Genomic DNA, 27,318 nt, shown 5'->3' with positions numbered 1-27,318 from the left:
ATTGAATCTTCCCAAGCTGTCGGCCTTGACCACCCATGGATGCAACTTATTCCAAGTAGACAATTATAACATTGCATAATGGTGATAACCTTCCTCTGAGTTGTGCTTAATCATGCAGGTTTGTTTTTCAGAAATATATTTCTCAATAATGAAATAGGAAAAAGGTTTATTAAGAACAAAATATCAGACAGGTTAGTGAAGTTGCACGGATAAGGGAAAAAAAGGGAGATCTCAGAGAAAAATGTACCATTTTCAGTACTTAAGATGGCAGTAATCGAAGTGATTCCAAGCTATATCCCATTGTTGTGACCTTTCATAATGAGTGGAAGGGGGATGGCAGATCAAAAGCAGCTTGCTCTCAGTATCAGCATTGGAAGGTTACCCTGGAGTACAATATTAGGCATTCTTCTGAAAAGCATGCGAGATTCCTCTAAAAAAATTTCTTATACGTAAATGATAATGTCACTGTTTTAGTAGGCCTAAAAACTGGAGTGGCAAGGGTGTGTGTATATATATATAAAAGAGATGAGATTGAGCATTTGGTGGACATTAGAAATAAATGCTAAAAGGAAAGATAAATTTATAGTTTCACCTAATACATGCCACAAAAATATTTAAAAAAAAAAAGAAAAAGAAGAAAAAAAATTTTTTTAAGCATGCGTGTATGCATTGGCTTTTTTTGGATAAATATTTAATCAGACTGGTAGAACAGTGTCAGCCACTGACAAGTCTAATTAAAGAAGCGGTGAGAAAAGCCATACAAGCACTTTTCACTATCAAATTGAAAGGAACAACAAATGATTACTAGTGAGTGCCACTGACTTGTGTCCAAATCCAGTTTGTGATCCAAAATTAGTTTTGAAAAATGACAAATTAATGACCTCCTCAAAAAAGAGAACTTCTGAGTTGCAAACTTCTGGTGAAAGCAAGCTACCTCTAGGCATGTTTCATCAGTCATGTGGAATATGTCTGTGTTCTTCTCTTCTGGCTTGAATAAAGTAATTTACTCGTTATACCGATGTTCAAAAATCTAAACATGGCTCTTCAATCCAACATACCTCACATCTGAATACTGAAGTCAATTACTCCTAGGTCGTTGAAGAATATTATTATGTGCTTATTCCAACAGTTTTTAAATCTTCCACTTTTATTTATGAAGTTCATTACCATAGCAGACTAAGTCAGGAGGATGATTCTGACTTAGTTCTGTTGCCAAGGTTATGGAGGTTATAAAATAAGAGGAAAATATTCTCTTCTTTTGTTCAGTGAGTAAGTAATTTGTTGCGTTTGTTGCTGCATGTGACTACATGGTGCCCAAGTTCTGAAAAATGTCCTTATAAATGCTGAAGTAGCACAGATTTCATCAATTGGCAGTGCATCATTTTCATATTGGAAATTTTTTGGGGTGAATTTCCACTTCTTCTTGGTGTCATTAAAGATAAAGAAATAGGTGAAGCAGTAGATGTTTTACAGAATTGTGAGTTTCAGTGTAAGAATGCCATTAGGAAAAAAGAAAGAACTGATGTACAGTGGTCCTTGATTGGGAAACTGAGAAGTGCACAAGGAAGTCAAAATAAAACAAATTATCCCAAATTGTCTCACATTTTAACAATTCCATTTAGCAGCTGAGTGTGAAAAGATATTTAACCAGGCAAGAAAAAAGAAGCCAAGTTCAGATCTCTTTCTGGTGAAACTTTGGAATGCTCTTCACAGCCAAATCTAGACAGTGGGACCATCGTTATGAACTAACTCAACATTTCTGAAGAGGGCAAAGTGTGTAACGCCTTCATGCAGTAATAGTATAAAGTAGATAGTGAGTATGAATTTGAATATAAAACCATCTTTGCATTAAGCCAGTAAACAACAAGATATTGAACAGAAGGGGTGGGTTGAGCCACAGGAGCAAGTTATGATTTGGTCTAATACTTTTTTTTTTGTCCTTGCCTTTTTCCCATTATATATGAGGTCAGCATTTTTTTTACTGTTTTGGCATGAAATTTTTACGGCTGAATGCCCTTCCTGACGGGCTGGGGATATGCGGTGGTTATTCCCTAACCTTCCGCATCCTCCGTATTTGGTGGTCACAGGCTTAAACCCCGGTCTAATCAGAAAGCATGTGCTATGCACTGCTGCACCTGGCTATGGAGGCACCTTGGTCTAATACTGCCCTTTTCTTATTATTTTTCATTCGTGATTTCAGATTTTTGCCACATTTTCATTTTATTCCTGCTAGAGTATGCAGCTTTTAGAGCTCCATGTTTTCTTAATGAAAATTGTCTTTTTTCTTTCATTAGTCTTAATAAGCAATGAGTTTCAGATAATTGATAAAACCAAACTTTTGTTTATTTATTCATGCACTAACTTTTCATGATTATCACAAAAAAAATTTTGTTTCCTTGTAAACAAACATTTTGCACATATATAAACTTCAGAAATAATTAGTTACTGAATACAGTAAACCCCCGCTATTCACGGGGGTTATGTTCCTGAGAAATGCCGCGAATACCGAAAACATGAATACTGAGTTATGGCTCCCATAGTAATAAAGGTGTTCCATTCCAAAGTATGAAATATATAAGAAAAACTAGTCTAAAATTTTGTCTATGTATGTATTATATGTACCTTCATAATATGACTATGTACATAGACAGTACATAGTGAAATGCAAGCATATGGCATTGAAATGAAAATAAGAAACAATTTAATATTAAATGTAATATTTATTAGAAATTTCAAACAAATCTTTCAATCCAGCGCCTTTGCTAAAGCTAAAAAACTTATCCCGCCAGTGCTATCACCAGTTTCGCTAAAGTGTTGATAAAGGAGTTTTGCCTTTTCATGAATGATGAGTGAACTTAATGGAATTTTATTTTGAGTTTGGTCTTCTATCCACAGATTTAAAACTTTTTCCATTTTTTCTAATTTAACATCACGAGTTACAGAGCAAATTTTTGAAGCAATTAGTGCGTTTTTGCGGACACTACGGCGGATTTTTTCTTCCAATTTCTTGATTGATCGTACCGTTGACTCCTTGACTTTATAATGTTTTGCCACTGAGGGGACACTTTCACCATTAGAAATTTTGTCTAATAACTCAATTTTATTCGCTAATGTCATCACCTTCTTTGATCTTTTCACATTTCCCTTGTTATTCATAGCCATATTTTTGTACGGGTTAGAAAGAACTTGTTCACAATAAAGTCACTTTCTTCCATTAGCACACTCGAAAAAGTCTGTTTTACACTGCAAGACAGTAGATTTATCACTTTTGTAAGCATATCAATTTACAAAAAGATAAATTTTATTCAATTTATAACCATATAAATTAAAAGCAAATGACGAAAACTTCCATGACAAGCGCATAACACATACTGAACAAGGATTAGCGAGAAACATCCACGCTCACAATTTTGTCCCCCCCCCCCCCGCACTGAGCGCTGTTTTGACAGGGAAAGATAATTTTAGCCACGCCCATGTTTTTTTATGGCGGAAAATGTTCACGGCGTTTAAAATTCACATTTTTTTAGGTTTCATTTTATATTAAATCAGCGACCGCGAATACAGATACCGTGAATAGCTGGGGTTTACTGTATTTTGTAAAACTAACTTCATTGAAACAATACAAAAGAAAGTACTGTTAATAAGAGAGGTTATCTAGCACCTGGAAACTTTTTTTTTTTATTATTATTATTGAAATAAAATTCACATTAAAAAGGTATCTGTTGTAACTTAATTTTGCAATTTACATTTAATATTCAAGTTTTGTACATATTTGTTCTGTTTAGTTTCAGGTACATTTAGTAACACTTTGAAATATTTAGTTAAAGACTGTGACCCAAATACTGGGACACCAGATGATGATGAGGGCTATGAAGATGAATATGTGGTTTGTATTGAAAAACTTCTTAAATTGTTTATAATGTATATATTTGTAATAATATCTGGTAAACATGAATTTATAACAGAATTGAACTTTTCCTTACTTTTCTTATGCCATATTTACTCAAATTTTCACTGAATAATTTTACATGTTCATCTTCTTTACACTTCAGCAGGCATCTTTTTTTTTTTTTTTTTTTTTTTGTAATGTGTGTGGGTAACATGTGTGAACTCTTGCTGTTCATATACATTTTCATGCTGGGAACCAGTCATCACCACATACAGTACATTCAGAATATGATGAAATTGTATGGAGACTTCCTGGTGGAGAAAGTAAAGTATAGGCAGATAAGGTCCGTATGCAGTTGTTCTTATAGCAGATGGATACATTTGGATACAAACTGTCTTTTTAGTGTTATAACTCTTCCCTTTAAATGAACAAAAGTAGCGGTCATCTTTGTGGTTGCCTGAATCACACCATTGCATTGTGTGATTCAGGCAGCCATAGTTTTTCTTGGTCACCAAGTTTTACCTGAAAAATGTACACAGTGCTGCCACTTTATTAGGTATACCTACCTAGTAGCGCGTTGAGCCTCCTTTAGCCTTCAAAACAGCCTGAATCCTAGCGGATTCAGGCTGAATTTTTTCAATCCATCCTCTAGGCATGGATTGAAAAAGATTCTCAAAACATTGTGCAAGAATGGAGTACCATGCAGACATGAGTGTGTCACGCAGTTCCTTGGGATTCGGTGGAGGTGTAGGCCTGCAGCGAACAGCCCTTTCCAGTTCATCCCAAAGATGTCCAATAGGATTGAGGTCATTGTCATGTTCCTGGAACCATTCGATAGTGATTCAGGCTTTGTGCACCAGTGCATTATCCTGCTGGAAGTAACCATCTGAATGAGGATAAACTGTCAACAAGAACAGATGCACTTGGTCAGCAACGATGTTTAGGTACGATGTGGCATTCAGACGTGAATCTATGGGTATCATTGGACCCAACGTGTGCCAAGAAAATATTCCCCACACCATAACACTGCCCCCAACACCTTGCACATTAGTCTTCGGACATGATGGGTCCATGGATTCATGTTGTTTTCGCCAAATTTTTAGCCTTCCATCAACGTGATGCACCAGGAACTTCGACTTGTCAGACCAAGAAACTGTTTTCCAATCCTCGAAGTCCAGTGCTGGTGTTACTGTGCCCACAGGAGGCATGCTCTCTTGTTCCTCATTGATAACAAAGGTATGAAATGTGGCCGTCGGCTGTTGTAGCCCATTCGCGACAGAGTGCAACTAGTGGTTCTTTGCGATATTTTGTTCTGTGCACCAAGGTTGTATTCTGACGTGATGTGCAACATTGTGGCCCGTCTGTTTGCTTGCACAATTCTAGCCATCCTCCTCTGACCTCTCTCATCAACAAGCGATTTTCTTCCACAGGAGTGCCATTGAGAGGATGTTTTCTGTACGTTGCTCCATTCTCAATACACCCTTGAAACTGTGGTGTGTGAAAAGTTCAAGAGAACTGCTGTTTCAGAGATGCTTTGTCCAGCACGTCTTGCACCTATTACCATGCTATGTTCAAAGTCCGTTAGATCACTCCTTTTCCGCATTCTTCCTATGGTTTCTACGCTTAACTGATACTAGAAAAATTATTCTGCTGCATTTATATCCACAACTGGTCATGTGACTTGCAACATTGTGGGACAAACCATTTGTGTGCACAACAGGGGTGTACTTAATAAAGTGGCAACACGGTGTATGTACAGTATATCTCTTTATCAAATTCTGTAATGTTTTTCCTATGCATTTTTGCAACAGAACTACCATAAATGCACCAAAATATTTTACTGTTATGTATGCATTTGCTTGGTGCCATACTGTACAACAAAACTTAAACGCCTAAATAAAAATGATTTATTAAATTGTTCTTTTGGCATCTCTCATATTGTGGAATTAACTTCACAACTAGGTTGGCATTATTGCAACACCAGGGTACCTGCCTACCCACCGACGATAGGCCAAGTTTTGTAAAGCCTTGAAACGGTGTTGTCTGGGTGGTGGTGCCCACTGAGCATAAGTAACAGTGGTCTTCTCTATGGTGTATTTACACTGATATTTTATAGTAAATTGTTCTTTACAAAGCAGTACAGAAAATGGCTACTTCCTAGCAGTCTACTGTTTAGTTATTCATTTACTGATGCCATCTTGCACTGTGAATTCTCAACACATCTGGATTGTGCTCTCTTTCACAATTATACTAGAAAAATCATTAATACTGGTTGCTGACCTTGTAATAATAAAAAAGTGTTTACCTTTTTCTGAAAATGTATATGGAGATAACTTGATGTAATTTTTGAATTCACTGTATATGAATTAGTATGGGACACACGTAATAAGTCAGCCCCCTAAACCATTTTAGACCTGGGCAATAATAATAATAATAATATACATACAGTATAATGGTGCCATTTGTACAACTTCATATCACCCTATAACATTGAAAAGATTTTAGCCCCTATAGATCACAAAGGTTTATGTGAAAGACTGTTGCCAATCTGCTTGTGCTTGCTTTTTGTGTGTTTGCAGAAAATTTCAGATTTAACTATATTCTTCTTTATTGAAGTGCTGAAGTGTAGAAGATGAATGAAGGTGGCAACTTCTGAGAGAATCAAGCACCCCACAATCATTGAGTAACTTCATTTAAAGAAAATGTCAGCAAAAGAAATTCATAAAGACACAGCATACATTAGGAGAATCTTGACCTTCGTATACCACGGCCAAAAATGATTGCAGAATTTAAGTGAGATGAGACAATGTCGAAGATTCACCTCACAGTGGGAGGCCTGTTACTGTGTTGATGCCATTCATGACCTGATCATGCAAGACTGCAGAATAATATTGGAGCACAATGAGATAACATTCAACATCTTCCATGAACAAGCTTGTCATACTGTGGTAAGTTTTCTTCAAAGTGAATCCCTAATGCACTGCATGCAGATCAGAAACAGAAGAGTGAGGTGTTGTCATGAGATTATGCAGCATTTTTAAAATAATGAAGCTTAGTTTTGGGAATGGTGTGTCACTATGGATGAAACACAGGTACACCCACTTCGACTCTGAAACAAAAAAAACAATCGAAACAGTGGAAACATCCCTCTTCTACCCCTCCTAAAAAGTTTTTAAAGTGTAGAAGTCAGCTAGAAAAGTCTTGACATCCATCTTCTAGGGGCAGAAGGAGTGATCATGGTTGGTTTCATGGAATGAGGTGCTACTATCAATGCTGTGTTATTCTAATCTAATGAGACATTCCCTTGAGGATTGAAGTTCAAGACGCATGGGAAATTGGCCAAATACATCATCTTGCATCAAGACAATGCACTAGCCCACACATTGTTCTTGACTCAGGCAACACTGCGTTCAAACTATTACCGCATCTACCCTACTCATTGGATTTGGCTCCATCAGACTATTTACTGTTTCCAAATCTCAGAAAGGGCAGACAGAAATTCAACAGTGACATTGCTGTGATGGATGCATTAACAAATGAGTTGATTCAAAATCTTCTGAGTTTTATTTGAGTGTGTGTTATGAGATCTAGTGGATTGTTCCAGAAAGTGTGTTCATTTAAGAGGTGACTGGGTTGGCATGATTGCAACACCTGGGTACCTGCCCACCAATGATAGGCCAATAAAAATAAATGGGTTTTCACAACTTTCCAGCATTTCTTTAATGAGAGGCTAGAAACTTTTCAACCTCCCCTCATAGTAGGCTTAAAGAGCCAGTATCCATTTCTGGTTTTTATATACTAGTCAATTTGTGTATGGCATAAATGAAATGTGGTACCTGGCACTTTAAGCCTACTATGAGGGGATTAAAAAAAGAGTAAATGTACTGCAATAATAATAAATGAATATGTTGAATACCGCTGCTAATTATGAATTAGGGGAGCATGGGGAAATGAATTCATATTAAATATGCTTTTCATATTCTGTTTTTACTCCAGCATTGCCCATGGGTCAGAGGAGTTTACAGTAACTAAACTCCTCTGTGTGATCCATGCATTTGGCCAACTCTTCTGACAATGCATTTGGCCAACAGTGCAAAGAACCTAACTTTAGCGTTAAATTGAGATGTTAGATGAGGATAACAGTTAAAAATTGTACAAATCAATAAGTATTAAAATACCATTAATTAAAAATAAGAAAGTAGAACTACATTAGTAATTTAAGATTGTTTGGAGGAAGAAGAGTTGCACCGCCCATTCTCCTCGTTGTCATCTATAAAATCACTATGTAAATGATAAGCTAATATCTTAAAAGTTGTAATTTAAGAGGCCAAGAGTCTAAACGATAAACTTTCGAAGTAACTCATCGTCAGTTGGCTTAAGATATGAGCGAAGATGGAGTTTAAAAGAAGTTCTAAGTCCCCATGATGCATTGCTTTAGACACGTGGGAATTTGATATGCCCGAGACTCCAAATTGGAGAAATAGACTAACTGGCAGTTTTATATTCAATAATTAATTATGCCTTTGCTATATTATTGATTTGTGAATTAACACGGTACTTCAAGACTTCCTATAAAGGTCATTGCAAAAATACAGACACCCTGAAAAATTTTATGCATATGGATATGTGTACTTTTCCAGTACAGGTTGCAGTATTATTTTTTTATTCAATTTCCCTTACATAATCAGTCCCTTTAAGAATAGAGTATCTCAGCATTAGTAGAGGCATACAATGCAAGAAAGCAAGCTTATGTAGCATCAGCCAAAAAAAAAAAAACTCCTCCCATTTCACCCCTCCATTCGTTCCAAATGCCTGTCCAGCTCAGCCTTAAATCTATTTAGGCTATCAACTTCCACAACAAAAGATGGAAGCCTGTTCCACCTGTCAGCATGGAATATTGTTCCCACATCCGGGGTGGTGCCCCCAAAACCTCTCTCAAGCTACTTGATTCCATTCAGAAGAGGGCAGTTAGGTTAATTAATGATTCATCTCTAACAGAGTCTCTCCACTCGCTGCCTCATAGACGTACTGTTTCTGCTGTATGCCTCTTCTACAGATACTTCCATGGGCACTGTTCTTCTGAATTGGCTTCTATAATTCCCGCTCTCTCTTTCAAAACAGTCCGAACGCATGCTGCCACCAGCCAACATCCATTTACTGTCCAACTTCAAACTCACAGAACCAACTTTTCATCTTCCTCGTTTATTCATTCAACTGCCGTTTTCTGGAACCTTCCTTCATACGTATTTCCTGAAAATTAGTCTACAGAAGTTCGAGTCCAATGTCAACAAATATCTTCTTTCGTCTTCTAAACCTCCAACCCAAGCACGGTACTAAGTACTATAGGTTCTAATACCTCTTGTGTTTGGGGTTTACATTAAAAAAAAAAAAAACTGAAGGCAAATTTCCTCACATGTATTCTACAACTTGTCTTTCCTCAATTTGAATCTATGCCCCCTCAAGTTCTTAATCTGAACAAGAGGAAGAATCCCATCAGCATTCAGCTTGCTAATCCCATTCAAGGCCTTATACACGTCAATCAGATCACCTCGCAGGTGCCTACTCTCCAGGCACTACAATTTGAAGAACTTACACCTTTCTTGGTAAGAGCACCCCTCCCCTCGCCAATCTCATTGTTCTTTGTACTCGTTCTAGCAACTCTACATCCTTCCTAAAATGAGGCCTCCAGACCTGTACACAGTACTCTAGGTGTGGTCTAACCATTTCCTTGTATAACAAGATAATACCACCCTGTCCCTGCTGGCAAAATTCCTATATATCATTGACAAGACTCCATGACCTGCCCTGGCAGTCCATCTGCACTGCTCAGCAAACTTCATATTTGACTTTACAAATACCCCCAGGTCTTTTTCATTTTCCACTTCCCTGAGTGTAGTACTACACAATTGGTACGTTTATCTTCAGTTATTGCTATCCATATGCAGTACTTTGCATTTGTCAATGTTAAACTTTCAATTGCCACTTCTCAGCCTATTTGCCCAACTTATCTAGATCCAGTTGGAGTAGCATACTTTCTTTACTGTCATTAACAACCCTGCCAACCTTTGTATCATCTGCAAACTTGGACATAAAACCTGATATACCTTCATCAATATCATTGATAAATATACAAAACAATGGGCCCAACACCGAACCCTGGGGAACTCCACTAATAACATTTGTCCATGAAGAACAGTGTCCATTGATTACCACTCTGTTGTCTCCCACTCAATCATCCCTTTATCCATTGTAGCAACTTACCCTTAATGCCATACCTCTCCGATTTGTACAGCAGTCTTCCATGTGCAATATCAAAACCTTTCCTGAAATCCAAGTATATGATATCAAAATTATTTTTGGCATTCAGTTCCTTTGAGATCACATCATTGTATCCAATAAAATTGGTCAGACAAGACCTCCCTTTAACAAACCCATGCTGTGTCTTAACTATTACTACAGTTTTTCTAGTTTATCCTGCAATGCTTCTTTAACCAGTGATTCCATTATTTTCCCCAGAACACAAGTTAAACTAACAGGGCTATAGTTACTTGTGTCACCTTTTGAACCCCCTTTGTGAATTGGTGATACATTTGCACACCTCCAGTCCAAGGAAGCTCTCATAATTATTGCTAAGGTTTGCTTACTTCCTTTGCTGCCTCCTTTAATATAACTGGATAGATCCCATCCACCCCAGGTGCCTTTTTTATGTTTAACTTCAACAATTATAATTCTTATCATCAGATAAGAATTATAACCCTCACTGCTGTGAGGATTATAATTCATCATAGGCCTTAGGCTTCCTTGCACCATTTGGCCATTACTAGTACTAATTCTTAAAGAAAAATTTGTTTTTCTTGTGCTTCCAAAAGCACTTAGCACTCATGTTGGCATAATTTGTAAACCTTGTGTAACAAACAGCTTGAGCATTATTTTCTGTGAGTGATTTCAACAAATGTTATGAAGAAATTTCACTTATTGTATAAATATCTATATCTTGAAGTTTTACTTTTTAATTTTGTTGACAGTTATCGTTCTGAATTGATAGTTGTAATGTTGCTCTGATTTGATAATTGTGGTGCTGAAGTATACATATATCTTTCACCAACTTGCTCTGGTATGTTCATTGGGCGACTTCAGTGGTCACTACTGATTAGGGGTTCTGCCATATTGACAGAAAAGGACAGATAATAGAAAGGATCATCAAAACCCAACATTACTTAACACTGAATCACATATTCATATGCACTTCCTAACAGGATTCACCTCTGCTATTGACCTCTCTATATGCCCCCCCCCCCCCTTTACTCCCAAGCATAGAGTGGAATGTACTAAATCAGTGCTTCTCAAAGTGGGCGATATCGCCCCCCTGGGAGCGTTTGAATTATCCATGGGGGGCGATAGGCCATCAACTCTGCCAGGTAATGAATCTTTATTACTAGCATATGTATACGGAAGATGCGGAAAGGTCAGGGAATGACCACTGCATATCCCGGAGCAATATGGCCTTAGTTGCTTATGCTCCTAAAAACCAAAACAACAACAACTAGCATACGTACGTTTCATGAAAGATGAAAAGTTGAACGAAGAATTATTATTTGCAAGATGTCTAGAAACGTATACCAAAGGCGAGTCTAAATTTCAGGTTACTGAAAAGTTTTTTAAAGACAGGGAAATTCCACTTACAAATGTACTTGCTTGTGCAACGGATGGAGCACCATCAATGATTGGCCGTTACAAGGGTTTCGAAAAAACTTGATCAACTTCACAGTTCTCTACAAACTGTTATTACTACTATAAACAAAATTAAACACATTCTTTGAATGATCGTATATTTCAAAAGCTTTGTGATCAAAACAGTGAAGATTTTGAACGATTGCTACTTCACTCCGAGGTTCGGTGGCTGTCAAAAGGCAACTGTCTCAAAAGATTTTATGAACTCTTTGATACTGCTGTCGAGTTTTTTGAAGATAGGAACAACAACCTTAGTAATGACCTCAAGAAAATGAAAACTGATATTGCTTATCGTGCAGATTTATTTACTAGATTCAACTCAATGAACTTACATTTACAAGGACAAGATATAACTCTTAGGCGAAAACTCAACTTTCAGCATTTATTTCAAAATTAAAGCTTTTTATGCGCAACATAGGACGACGTGAATTGTATCGATTTCCAAATCTGTTGGAAATAGAGGGGGAAAAAAAATAGCTGATGAAACTCTAACTTTTTGTAATCATCTAGAAATGTCGCACAGGAAATATGCAGGAAAGGTTCGAAAATCTCCTTAATTTGAAAATTCCAGATTGGGTTATAAATCCTTTTTTAAATAATGACAATGGTGAACGTTTTGTAGAAGAATTGATTGAGTTACAAAATGAAGTTGAACTGAAGCCAGAATTTCAAAATTCATATCAGGAATTTTGGTTACAAAAGAAAATCCCTGACCATTATCCTGCATTGTGGGGAATTGTAAAAAAAATTACTTATTTCTTTTCCAACATCATATCTAGTCGAAACCGGTTTCAGTGCTGTATCTCAAATGCTGACAAAACAAAGAAATTGTCTGGATGTGGTTAAACGTCGCTATTTACGACTTCTACTTACAGATAATCTCCACAGTAAATCTCCACCAAGCTCATCCATCGCGTTAAATATTAAAATATAATTAACTATTTCCATTAATATCATGACTTATTTATGTAATTAACTTTAATTTTTATGACTTAGTTTAAGTGACTATAACTGGCTTTATTATGTAGCTGTAATTTTTTGCAAAGTAGGAATAAAGTGCAGTAAATAGTTTTCTTTATAATTCAGACACATACATGCAGGGCTGCATTTACATTTTTGGAGGTAAACAGACAAATATTCATTTCAGTTATTTTGCTTCACTTTATATTGGTGGGCTAAAAAAAAGCCCTGGCGAGGGTTTTTTTTTAGGGGGGGGGGGTGATCCAAAAAAGTTTGAGAAGCACTGTACTAAATGATCCTTGTGGCAGTGTACACATTCCTATCATATGCAAACTACAAACAACGAGATCATTACAATGAAAAAATTGAACCTGGAAATTCTCAAAAGCAAATTGGAAAACATTTTCTACAAGCATCTGTCTTTACAATCACACTTTACAGAATCAATTCGTAGATAGTGTGACCAAATACATCACTAAACAAATACTAGAAGTGGCTACAAAGTCATTACCCCCATCATGTAGTGGGAAATCCAAATATATCAACCAGTGGTGGGATGAATCTTGCAATAAAGAAAAATAAAGCATGACACTTATTTTTTAAACATCTCACAACTGCAAACCTCATTAGTTATAAGAGAATGAAAGCAAAAGCTAAGCAAATTATACGAACTGCAAAAAAATACTCATGGACATACTATACACCTACTGTTACTAAAGACCCAGATATCAATCTAATTTTGGAAAAAAATCAAACAGTTAAATGGTGACTATCTACCGATATTCTCTTGCTGAAACATTCTATAAAGCATCAGCAGTGACTACATACAACCAATCTTTCCAACATATCAAAAAGATAGCTGAGTGATATAAAATAAACTTTCACACTAACGTATCTCTTGAATATAATCAACCTTCCACAATAACTGAAATCAAAGAGGCCTTAACCAGCACATCCAACAGTGCTGCAGGTGTCCAGATGGAATATACAACGTTATGCTGAAGCATTTAAGTGAAATAGCCATAAATTCAATACTGATTTTTTATAACTGGATCCTATTGGAAAATTCATACCCCCACAGTCATGGCAACATTCCTCTGTCTTAGCTTTCCCCAAACCAGGAAAAGATCAAAGATCGGTAAGTCCTGCAGAACCATCGACCCTGTTCACTCACGTTGCTTAGGAAAACTATTAGAAAAATTGGTACATAAATGGCTTGCATGGTTTCTGTAAAGTAAAAATCTGTTAAATGAAAATCAATATGGATTTAGGTGAAATAGATCTACACTTGATATGATAATTTAGAGTCAAACATCCATGATGTATACATTAAAAAGGAACATCTAGTTATGGTGAGTCTCAATGTCAAAAAAGCTTTGACACGACATGGAGATTCGACACCATATAAGACCTTCGCTGCTTTGGACTGGGAGGGGGCAATATCTTCTCCTCATGTGAAGTTTCTTGTCACAGAACCTTCCAAGTACAATACAAAAATGTACTATCTCAATCATATGTTCAAGAAGAAGCATATAGATGGAATACTTAGCACTACCATATTTTCTATGCAAATAAATAAAATGTTACAAGATATCCCAAAAACCATAGAAGTTTATTTTTATGCTGATGATCTCACAATCTCGAATCACTCAGAATATCCACACTGTAGAAAGACTTCAATAAACAAAATAATATAATGGACGACACATAATGACTATTGCCTCTCAGAACAGGAATCTGCTGTTTTCCACTTCTGTAAGAATTACAGTTAAAAGATCTAATTCCAATAGCAAACTCACATTTGCAGTACACATCAGTCAGTTATGTACCATACCATGTGTTTAAAACATTTAAATATCCTTGAAGGTATTTCTGCAAAAAAATGGGGTGCTAATCGTTACACCCTGTTATATCTATATTGTGCACTAATCAGGTCCCATTTAGATTATACAGCTCCTGTTTATGATTCTAGAAAGAGCATTCTTATAAAATTGAACAGCATGCAACATAGTGCTCTGAGAATTTCCTTGGGAGCTTTTTACCTCTCCAATACCAAGTCTTTATATAGAAATAAATAAACCCCTACTACATCTTAGGAGAAAAACACTACTGCTCAGCTGTGTAACTAAAATTCACAGCCTACCATTACATCCTGCCCAGTAATACTTCCTTGATACACTGCTGGTATACAATTTTATGAAAGTAAGCCAAATGAAAACAAAGCTACTGGAATAAGACTACAAAAACTGATGAACACTTGGACTATTCAACTTAACAACATTCACCAAGAAATAGAATAACCAGATCCACCCTGATCCATAGAAATATCTTCATACATTGACTACTTTGAACATTGGGGATAAAATTCATAAGCCACCTGCAATATCCAACAACTACATGCAGCTGTTCAAAGATAACAATGAGAATGATCAGTTGAAATCAAATTTATACCGATGGCTCGAAAACAGATACTGCTCTCTCCCTACTGATAGAATGTTGTATATGTACTGCTGAACTGTGTGCCATTAAACTAGCTTCAGAACATGCAAATAACTTAGATACATCCCAGATCTTAATATATATTGGGTCTGAGTGCAGTATCAGCATTGAAAAAGAAATCCGCTCCTACGCATCCTCTAATTCAACAAATTCGAGCTCACTTGCAGATTTTTAGATCAAAAAACCGGATGGTAACTTTCTGCTGGATTCTGGGATATTCTGGAATACCAAAGAATGAGCTAGCAGACAAAGCTGCCAAAGATCCAGCCATATCAGACATAGTTCAACCTTTTGTAACGTACACAGTTTATAGAAAGATAATACAGAGAACATGTAAAGATAAATAGCTTCAAATCTGGCAGGCACAAACAAATAATAAACTTTATCAAATCAAACAGCAACCGTTGCTATAACAACAACAGTGGCAATCGATTTACAGAACAAATTGGCAAGAAGTAGTTTTATCAAGGGGCATGTATTGGGCATACACATCTCACTGACCTGTATCTACTAATGAGCAAAACAACTCCTCAATGCATTCATTGCAATACACAGCTTACAGTTAGTTAAACATATCCTTGTTAACTGTAGTTACTACAACAGTGCCTGGAGAGCACAACGATAGTCTTTAACAAACTTACGAGGGACATTAACATTAAAACATGTAATAGGAAATGATGAAAATCTGACTTGACACTTTTAGTTAATTAAAAACAGATCCAATTATATCATAAATTCTGATACATTATAGCTTTCTTCATGAACTGGCTTGCCTCACAAGCAATCTTTGGGTAGACTCATCTTGATCCTAGCAGCCCTTGTTCTATTAAACATTCATACCAACAACAAGAATACCCAACCTTTAGTTATTCAACTTTCTAAAATGATCTGGAAGTAGTTAAACAAATGTTTACTGCATTTTGCCTGTTTGATTAATGGAGTTCTCTAGCATCATCATAATTTCCATTGCAGCTATCTAACTATTTAGAATAGTCCTTTATTGAATCAACAAAAAGTTAAAATAATGATAATTGCAGAGGTAGTAGTAGTGGCATGTGATGCAAGAAAGCAAGCATTTGAGTTTATGTAGAATCAGCCAAAAAAAAAAAAAATCACACCACCGTTCCCTCTGAATGATTGTCCAGTTCCTCCTTAAATTTATTCAACCTATGACACACACAACGACAGATGGAAGTTTGTTCCAGCAATTAACCACCCGCTGGCTAAAGGCAAATTTCCGCACATCTATTCAACATCTGTATTTTCTTAATTTGAATTTATGCCCCCTTAGGTTCGTAATCTGAACAAGTGGAAGGGTCCCATCAGAATTCAACATGCTCAACCCATTCAAGGCCTTATACACCTCAATCAGATCACCGCACAGGTGCCTAGTCTCCAGCCACTGAAATTTGCAGAACTTAAGCCTCTCTTGGTAAGAGGATTCCTTCATTCCCCTCACCAGTCTTGTTGCCCTTCTCTGTACACGCTCAAGCAAATCTACATCCTTCCTAAAATGAGGCCTCCAGACCTTTACTCAAGGCGTAGCCTGACCATTGCCTTATACAGAGGGACAATCACTTCCTTTTTCCTGCTAGCAAAATTCCTATATATCATTGACAAAACCCCATGACCTGTCCTTGCAGCCTGTCTGCATTGCTCGGAAAACTTCATATCTGACTGCACAATTACTCCCAGGTCTTTTTTCATTTTCTACCATCTTAAGTGTAGTAACACACAGTTGGTACGTTTCTCTTGGGTTACTTCTACCCATATGCAGTACAGTAATACCCCGACTTACGCGAACTCGGAGTTACGCGGTTCTTGATTTTTTCGTTTGGCAACGCTGCCGCCCACTATCTTCAAGGTCGTTTTTCATATGTTATCGATATACGGTGCGACGGCAGAGAATGAGAGCGAAAGATGAACAAAATTCAACTTTGCTGCTTTTATGTTTTTTATATCAGTGAAGGGGAAACACATTTCACCATTATAACGTAAAAACCAACACAATTCCAGCTATCGGTATAATCGCAAATGCAATTAGATCGAGTTTACTACCAGTTTATAACAGATTTCAACTAGCAGAAACGCAACTGGAATTTTATTGTTTTATGGTAGTAACCCCTAGAAATGTGAGGTGTTAATAGTGTATCTCTGCCTTTATGGTGTTGTTTATTCAGTTGCTACATGCGCGCAGCTTTGTTTATGCGTATCAAGCATGCCTCCTCGTTTTGTAATTGTGCTTTATTCCCTAAAAATGAGTAAAATATTTAATTAAAAGGTGTGAAAAGGAAGCGTCCTGGTGAAGACACTGCAGATTCAGAGAGAAAAAGAAAAGCAATTATCGATAAACAGAGGCGGACTGGGTCAAAATTCTTACCCGGGAAAATTTATAGTGGCCTCATACTATGGTTTATGGCCAAAATCACACCAGCCCACTGGGGTTTCCCCAGTAAGGCTTATAGCCAGTCCGCCTCTGTCGATAGAGAAAAAATATGAAATTGTGAAACGCTTTGAGCAAAATGAAAGACCATGTGATATTGCACGTGCTACAGGCCTAAATGAAGCAACGGCGAAAAGCACATGACAATTGCAAACTTGACAGTTTGAAAATTGAAAAGGGCTCAATTGTAAAGGGCTTAAAAATTTTAGAAAACATAGACTCCAACGAAGAACGCGTTATAGCTACAAAGCAAAGAATAAAAAAATTATTAGCTTGCTACGAAGAAATTCTGCGTGAAAAAAAGAAGGCGCTGTGTGGTCAGACGAATTTGTTAGATTTTATGAAGCCGTCGACATCGAAATAAGTTTTTAACGTAAGTCATTTGTTTTTTTAATACATATTTTGTATTAATATGTATAAAGAACTGCAATTTTATTAATATTTTTCTTCTAAACTAGTGTTTTTGTTAGTCCTTGGTCCCAATTAATTAAAATTTATATGTATGCAAAGTTGTATGCAAAGTAAAATTTAAGTAAAATTTATATGTATGCAAAGTTGTATGCATTTATATGTATGCAAAGTTGTATGTAATTTATATGCAAAGTTGTACCCCGACTTACGCGAATTCGACTTACGCGATTTTCGTCGGACCCACCTATCGCGTAACTTCGGGGTATTACTGTACTTTGAATTTGTCAAGGTTACACTTCAGTTGCCACTTCTTAGCCCATTTGCCCAACTTTTCTAGATCCTGTTGCAGTAGCAAACTGCCATTACTGTCATTAACAACTCTGCCAACCTTTGTATCATCTGTAAACTTCGACACTAAGCCTGATATACCTTCATCAATATCATTGATAAATATACAAAACAACAATGGACCCAACACCGAACCCTGTGGGACTCCACTAATAACATAAGTCCACGAGGAGCAGCACCCATTGATTACCACCCTCTGTCTTCTCCCACTCAACCATCCTTTTATCCATTGTAGCCATTTACCCTTAATACCATTGTGCTCTAATTTGTCTTCCATGCGCAACAGTGTCAAAAGCTTTCCTGAAATCCAAATATATGATATCAAGATTATTTTTTGCATCCATTTCCTTTGTAACCACATCATAATATCCTATCAAATTTGTCAGACAAGACTTTCCCTTAACAAACCCATGCTGTGTCTGAATTATTGCTGCAGTCTTGTCTAGACGATCATGCAATGCATCTTTAACCAGTGACTCCATTATTTTACCTGGAACAGAAGTTAAACTAACTGGCCTGTTTACTCATGTCACCCTTCGATCCCCCTTTGTGAATTGGGGGGATATATTTGCACATCTGCAGTCTGTGGGGACCTCCCCTGAGTCCAAGGATGCTCTCATAATTATGGCTAGGGGCTTGCTTAGTTGCTTTGCCGCCTTGTTTAATATAACTGGATAGATCCCATCCACCCCAGGTGCCTTTCGTGTGTTTAACTTCAACAATTTCTCCTCCACTTTGCTCTCAGTTATTACAAAATCAATAAACACCCTGCTACAATTTGATAACCTTCTGCCATTTTCAAACCTTAACAACTCCTCATGTGTGAATGTAGATGCAAAATATTCATTGTTTGTTTGCTATCTGAGCAGGATCAACAGTCGAACCATCATTATCAAATGGACCAATCAGATTCATCCCTTTCCTTTTAGAGAGTTTATATAAGTAAAGAAATCTTTGCTGTTTTTCTTAGCACCCTTTGCCAAAGATTTCTCGTAATCTGCCTTAACCTCCTTTGTTACCTGATTACAGACTAACTTATATCTGCCATAGGCTTCTGAGTCGCTTGATAATTTATATGCATCCCGTGCATTCTTCTTCTCTGTAACGAGTCTCATTAGTTCATTTGATAACCATTTAGGCCTAAATCTTGAACAATATTTCTTAATAAGTATGAAACTTTCAGTAGCTTCCACGATTAATTCCTTGAATGCTTCCCACTTAAAATTTACTGTTGGTAACATCGTCAGTTGATCCCACTGTACAGAATTTAAAAACTGTCTGAGACCACTGTACTCACCTTTACGGAAGCAAAAACCCTTTCCTTTACCCCTGATGGTAATTATACCTTTAAGTAAATCCCACATCAGTACAACGTGATCACTGCCACCTAGTGGTTCCTTTATCTGCAAATTCTTAATACAATACACGAATGATCACTGCTGATAACCAGATCAAGAGTATTACCCTCTCTGGTTGCCTCTCGAACATGCTGCTTCAGAAAACAGTCATCCAGTAAATCCACAAAAGTCTTACTAGTGTGTGAGTGACCAACCCACAAGTTCCAGTCAATATCTGGGAAGTTAAAATCCCCCATTATAAGACATTCTGATTTACTAGCCCACTCTATTTCTCTGTACAATTATTCATTGTACTCATTCAAGTCATTAGGCCTATAACACACTCCTACTCTTATTTTTTCTTTCGCAGTGCTAATGTCACACCAAACTGACTCAACAGTGCACTGTTTATCTATATCAACTGGATGCACTTTTGATTTTGTTTTTCTTAATTAACAGCATCCTCCTCCCTTCCTATCCTGTCTCTCCTTTCTGTACACATTGTACTTCCCAAATTCCAATTCTGCATTCCTAATAGGCCCCTCCATAGCCAGGTAGGAAGGAGCAGCAGTGCGCAGCACATGCTTCTTGATTAGACTAGGGTTCGAACCCGTCACCACCAAATACGGAGGATGCGGAAAGGTCAGGGAATGACTACTGCATATTCACGGAGCAATATGGCCTTAGTTGCTAATGCCCCCAAAAACCAAATAACTAACAAACAATAACAAGCATTCCTAATATCAGTGTGACACCACGTCTATGATATCCCAACAATATCCGCCTTTGATGTCTTGACCAACACTTCAAATTCATCAAGTTTATTTACTATACTTCTAGCATTGGTATACATGCAAGCATACATGAACCTATTCCTAGTTACCCTGACACATCCCATATACCCACCTGTTTCACGATGACTGCCATCAGTCCCTGAAACCCCCAGCACCCCTCGCTCCATGTCGTTACTTATTCTAACCGAAGTTGTGCAAGAATCGCCTTCACCTCTGCGTGCGGCTACTTTTAGTCTGTGAATCCCCACAAGCTAGCAGTTTTCTGACCCACCTAACACTGCCTCAATAGCATCAGCAAATATTCTTGCACCATTTCTATTTAAGTGTATCCCATCCCTGTAGAAGCAGTCTCTCCTGTTAACAAGCACAGACCACGCTGAAAAAAATTCTACCCCTTGAGCTTTGCCCACTCCCTCCAGGGTCGAATTGATTGGCAAGGCTCTCATCATGTACTCCCTCCTATCGTGTCTGGGCAGAATTGCAGACACTTTCAAATTTAATTTAGATTGGGTAACTTGATTTGTGGGAAGAAATTGCTTTCATCAGCATTTTCTTATGTAATGTATTTGGAATTGGTTTGTTTTTTGATGCAGAAAAATATAAATTTTGTATAATTCATGATACTAAATAAATTTTTCTCCCTCAATAGCTCAAACATTGTATATAGCAAAACAATACTCAAAAAGAAAATTACCTACTTATTTTATTTTTATTTTTTTTTTTGCCATAATTTTAAAATTGCAAGTTCAGTAGGAAGATGATAAATTCTGAGAGTAAATATGGTATTTAATAGAATTTTTTTTCTGATTATAACATTATTTAATGAAAGTGATGAATATTTCAAAGGAATGCATTAGTCACGTAATTTTAATAATTGTTACTTTTCAGCTTGAAGATATCGATGTGACTGTTTCCGATCACATGCAGAAAATCTTGAAGCCTAATTTTGGAATGGCATGGGATGAAATGGGGCCAGAAAATGAACTAGAGGATACTTACGCATTAAGTACAGTAAAGTCATTAGAAGGTATGTTATTTTCCATATGTGTAATTGTTTTAATTCTTTGTGTGATACTCATGTTTTAAACTTTTTTTTTTTTTGAAGTGTAAAGAAAGAAGCACTGATAAACTACAAAACTGGTATAACATACTAATGCAACAGATAAGGTTATATTGGACAAGTTGTGATTCCACTACCTTAGTATGTCAGTGGTACCCTAACATTCAAAATAAAATAAAATCATAAAATTAAAGAGCAAACCAAAGTCACAGTCACTTCTACTATTGCAAATGCATGACTCCACAGTGACATGCCGTCACACCCAACAAAGGAATAATACCATATCCATAGTATATAAAATAAAGAGAGGGAACCTACATGGACCACTTCTTCAGGGAACACCAGCCCTTGTGAATTCCAAAGGATCATATTTCATTTATTGACTGCCATCAGGGTGTCCCTAAAAGACGTAGTTGCAGAACAAAACATATAGAACAATCTGAACTTGTATGAGCAAGAACATAACTCTGCATGAATAAATATTTATTGAACAGCAAGCAATGCTATGCTCTTCAAAGTAAGGTTGAATAGTATTAAACTAAAGAGAAGTACAGTTAATAAGTATACCCAAATTTAATAAAGAATAGCACAGAATGTACACTTCTTGAGGATCCTTTTGATATCATATACTTGGATTTCAGAAATGCTCTTTTGATATTGTTGCACATGCAAGACTACTTGACAGATTGGAGCAGTATGGCATTATGGGCAAGTTGCTACAATGGATAAAAGGATGGTTGAGTGGGAGAAGACAGAGAATGGTAATCAATGGGCACTGCTCTTCGTGGACTAGTGTTATTAGTGGAGTTCCCCAGGGTTTGGTGTTGGGCCCATTGTTTTGTATATTTATCAATGATATTGATGAAGGTATATCAGGCTTAATGTTGAAGTTTGCAGATGTTACAAAGGTTGGCAGGGTTGTTAATGACAGTAATGATAGTATGCTACTACAACAAGATCTAGAAAAGTTGGGCAGATGGGCTGAGAAGTGGCAACTGAAGTTTAACATTTACAAATGCAAAGCACTGCATATGGATAGCAGTAACCCCAGACAAATGTACCAACTGTGTAGTACTACACAGTTGGTACATTTGTAGTAGAGAATGAAAAAGACCTGGGGGTAATTGTGCAGTCAGATATGAAGTTTTCTGGGCAGTGCAGAAAGGTTGCCAGAGCAGGTCATGTGGGTCTTGTCATTGACATACAGGAATTTTGCTAGCAGGGATAAAGAGGTGATTATCTCCTTGTATAAGGCAATTCTCAGGCCACACACCTTGAGTACTGCATACAGGTTTAGAGACCTCATTTTAGGAAGGATGTAAAGTTGCTAGAACGAGTACGGAGAAGGGCAACAAGACTGGTGAGGGGAATAAAGGAGTCCTCTTACCAAGAAAGGCTTAGGTTTTTCAAATTGCAGCATCTGGAGACTAGACACCTGTGAGGTGATCTGATCGAGGCGTATAAGGCCTTGAATGGTTTGAGCAGGCTCGATGCTGACAGGATACTTCAGCTTGCTCAGATTAAGAACCTGAGGGGGCATAGATTCAAATTGAGGAAAGATAGTTGTAGAATAGATGTTTGGAAATTTGCCTATAGCCAGCAAATAGTTGATTGCTGGAAGAAACTTCCATCTGTCGCTGTGGAAGTCAATAGCTTAAATAAATTCAAGGAAAAAGTGAAGAAACTTTTGGAACGAATATATGAGTGAAATGGGCAAGTTTTTTTTTTGGCTGATGCTGTATAAGCTAGCTTTCTTGCATCATGTGCCTCTTCTAATGCTGTTCTCTTGGTAGCAGCAAACAAAGGAGAAAGAAGTTTCTGATAGATTTGAACTCATGCCAGACATCTGTGAGAGTTTAAACATTCATCAGCTTGTGGGTTATAGGAGTTGGACCTCCTGCATACTCCATTTCAGCCTCGTGAGAAAACTGTGGTTGACTTATTATTGATAGGCTATGGATTGTCTGTTTTGAATACAAGATAGTACAGGTTTGAATATTCCTTCTACTTTGCTGTTGTTGGCAGATCTAGTTGCCCACAAGAAGTATTTGTCTTGCTGTTCTTCTTTCTCTGAAAATCCCCTAAATATACTGTTCATAGCCATAATGTATATTATAGCTCTGAAGTGTTATGCTCTTCAGACAGCTCCCACCTATCAGTAAATATTTATTCACACAGATTTGTGTTCTTTTTCATACATATGTTGTTAGCTGCACATGAAAGAGTACCTTACGACTCTTATGATTAAACCAAATGTAAATATAACATGGTCTGGCCACTGCTCTTTGAAGTTAAAGTGAATAAATGTAACAAAAGAGGGCAGTGGCTCTTCATAGCATATGTTACATTTATGCTTTTAAGTTGAGTTCTCTTTGCTTTTCATTCTGTATTAAATTGTATAGGGAAATCCATTGACACTTTTCTGGATGGCAGCCAAAAACTGAAATATGATCTTTTGGATTGTACGGGGGCTAATGTTTTCCTGAAAATGTAGTCCTTATGGATTCCCTGTCTTTATTGTATTTATCATGATGTAGTACTCTCCTTTTAGTTGGTGTGAGGATATGTCTCCTTGGGTTGGTGTCATGCGGTTGTACTACTGGAGGTGGATATTACTTTGGTTTATTCTTTAATTTTGATGATTTCATTTTTTTTAACGTTAAGGTACCTTAATACTCAGGTATAAAATCACACCTTTCCAATATAATCTTAACTGTTGCATTAGTATGTTATACTAGTTTTGTAGTTTAACAGTATTAAAATTGGTAACAAAAACTTAAAATGAACATATTACTATTTTAGAAAATAGTGTGAATAATTCGGTATATAACTAATTTTTGACTACAAACTACAAGGAATTTGGCAAAAAAAATGGTCTCTAAGACAGCTTACTTGACAACAAAAGAAGATCATCATCTGGGGGATCCTCATGTGCCCCACATGAGAGAGTGGACATTCTTCAGTGATTTACCTCAAAAGTCTTGGGGGGAATTTTCTTGGGAAAGTTTCTGCTATTTTGTGATCCTCAGTGGTCTTTGTAATGCAAATTTGAAGGTTGTGGAGATATCTCCTGTATGAGACTTGGTCCTGATTGATGGTGGGACTCTGAAGATATAAAATCTTCATTCAGGATCAAAATTTCTAGAAAATATCAATCAAATTGAGGGTCTTGGCTGCTAAAGAGATTACAATTTCCTCCTACCCCATCCTTCCTTTCCATTATCATTCCACAAAAAAATTATCAGTGTACCAAATCTCTTATCAGGGAAATAAGTGTACATTGATCATAGTATCAGAACAATACAGAACCTTAAGTAAAAGAGTGAGCACCTAAAAGAAATCATGCATGGAATGATTACTATATCAAAACTTGCCTTTCAAGAGACAAGTATAGATGTGGATGTCTCTATAAAAATGTCTTTTTCATCTAGTCTCTCTTCAAATGACCAATTGGAACAGATTTCTTGATCCTGAGGATTTCTCAGTCCATACAGCAATCAGATTAGCCCATGAATGTACACTTGTATAGACAATACACTTGTACAATATAGCCATATTGCACCATAATATAGTCCTGTTGCACCATAAAATCAATAATAATTGTAAGATCATACGTGTGCTCCAAGAATGTAATTAATCATTCCCTATCCCTATGAAGACCTTGAGGGGGGGAAAAGCAGTTTAAATGCCTAAATAAATATAAACAAATATGAGTAAATTTAAAACTAAGGACTCACTAGTGGGGACTAGCTGTAATTACATTCCCAAAATGCCTGACAAACTTCTTTAATATTTCTCACTCTTCTTTCACTTTAAAATTTTCTTATTTTAGTTATTTCTACTTTTTCGCTATTAGGAAATGAGGACTTAGAAACATTCTCTGCCTTTTGCATACCTTTCAACTCTTCCATAGTCAGAAATTTCCAGTAATCAAATGTGTTGTCTTCCAGTTTTCCAATGAGTTTAGTTTTCTTCTGATTTTCGATCAAGTTTGTGTTATTTTTGAGTCTATCAAATCATAATTGACTGATAAACAATAATTTGTATGCTAATTCAGTGAATGAAGATTCTTTTCATTTAATGAAGTTGTTACTGCATTCAGTAAATGTGTAAATTTCCAAATGGAACTAAATGTTATCTGCCATTGAAGCTCATTCTCTTACTACATCTGTCTCCCCTTTAATCAGTGGTGGTGAAACAAATTGCAATGCCCTTGGCAATATGGGTTAGTGAGCCACTTTCCCCATGGAGATACATTTAAGAAATTTTAAAATGATTTGAAATTTTTACTCTCCCTAATATTATCTTTCTTTTTTCCTGAAACTGAATTTGGTATAGATTGTTTTGCAGTATGAGCTTGTTGGTATAGGTTTGATATTTAGAAAAAACAGTTTCAATAATTATAAAATTTTCTGAATTTGAGACTGCATCCAAAAGATTTGAAATAGTTGATGCTATAAATCAATATATTTTGGCTTGGATTCTATATGTAGCCTATATTTTCTCGTGCTGTTGTAATGTGTGTCAGTGTGTTTTTTTAGTCACAACATTTCTGTTATACAATACAGGTCTGTTGAACTGAAATAAAAGGTTTGGAACAAACAGTTCTTAGATTTCAGTTATACCAGCCCATGTCAATTCTCTTTCTCATAATTTTTCAAAATTCTGTTGTAGTGGAAGTTACTAAAATGACTTTTGTCATCACTCTGAGGTGAGAACATATAGGTCCATTGCATATTATACTAACCTCTGTGAGTCACTCAGTATAATCCATTCACCTGGATCAAAACTAATAGCACATTTATCAGGTCTACTTTGGCAAGTTCAAATTCAAGTTATCCATAAACAAAGACCAGATATTAAGTTTGTATTTACACTACTTTTTTTTTTTTGTAAGGAAAATGTGTAAGGCAGTTTCTGCGTTTTTTACAAAAATATTTCTTTTTCATTATAGATGCTGTTAAAAACATCACTCAGTTTATGGGGATGCAGCCATGTGAACGCTCTGACAAAGTTCCAGAAAACAAAAGTGCACATATTTTATATCTATCTGGAATGTACCGTGGAGGACATGAAGTTTTAGTGAGAGCTAAATTAGCTATTGGAACTGAAGTGGAAGGTGTTACTATGAACATAGCTGTACGAAGTACAAATCCACATGTTAGTGAAGTCATAGCATCTGCCGTCGGATAAAAATTGTAATAACAGATACTGTTAATTGTATATCTACACTTGTGTCAGAATGTTTGTCAGTTAAATGAAGTAGGCAGAATATTCTTAAAATGTATAATTTTGAAAATTGTTTCTTTGTATTCCTTTATATAAAATTCTTTTAAACCTGATAGTTTGGCTTCATTTTTTATAAATAAAATCAAGTAATTTTTATTTTTACCATGATTGTTATTTTTATTAGTAATTTGTTATTTCTAGATTGTAACTGATGTGTTAACTTCCCATTGCATGTAACCAATCACATTCTTAATTTATTTCTGTAACTAAATATGTTGATTATTTATTGTTATAGTTGGTCTAGCTTAAGAGACATGTTGGGTGTGTTGTCTTAGTTATTTTAACCAGTAGCATAGCATATAAGCCAAAATGAAAATGTAGTCAAGTTGTAATGTTGCCAGTGAAGTGACAATTTTTTTGCCTGCACAGTAAACATCATGAATGTAACACCATAGATAAATCAAAACTGACAGTATTACAGTAACATGTTTAATATTTTTCACTCCATTTTGGGGAAAAATAGTACCTGTATATCACAGAATGTTGCTTTTACCTAAATCCTTAGATTTCTCCCTTACCTTTTTTTTAATAACAACAATACTCTCTCATATGCTTTC

At 36.4% G+C, this 27,318-nt stretch overlaps 1 protein-coding gene across 1 annotated transcript in view; it reads left to right on the top strand.

The window, feature by feature from the left end:
* Positions 1 to 26,816, top strand: part of gammaCOP (coat protein (coatomer) gamma) — a 206,837-nt gene extending 180,021 nt beyond the window's left edge. Inside the window, exons 20-22 of the mRNA XM_090389779.1 lie at positions 3,786 to 3,886; positions 21,301 to 21,439; positions 26,427 to 26,816. Of these exons, the coding sequence (XP_090245905.1) occupies positions 3,786 to 3,886; positions 21,301 to 21,439; positions 26,427 to 26,665 (479 nt within the window). The 3' untranslated portion in view covers positions 26,666 to 26,816. The remainder of the gene's footprint in view (positions 1 to 3,785; positions 3,887 to 21,300; positions 21,440 to 26,426) is intronic.
* Positions 26,817 to 27,318: the final 502 nt, after the last annotated feature.

The sequence above is a fragment of the Mastigoproctus giganteus genome, chromosome 2 (genome assembly GCF_048544385.1).
Source record: "Mastigoproctus giganteus isolate SK-2022 chromosome 2, ASM4854438v1, whole genome shotgun sequence".
In the NCBI taxonomy this organism is placed as follows: domain Eukaryota; kingdom Metazoa; phylum Arthropoda; class Arachnida; order Uropygi; family Thelyphonidae; genus Mastigoproctus; species Mastigoproctus giganteus.
Note: the sequence above shows the minus strand (reverse complement) of the source record. Positions and strands in the feature narration are given on the sequence as shown.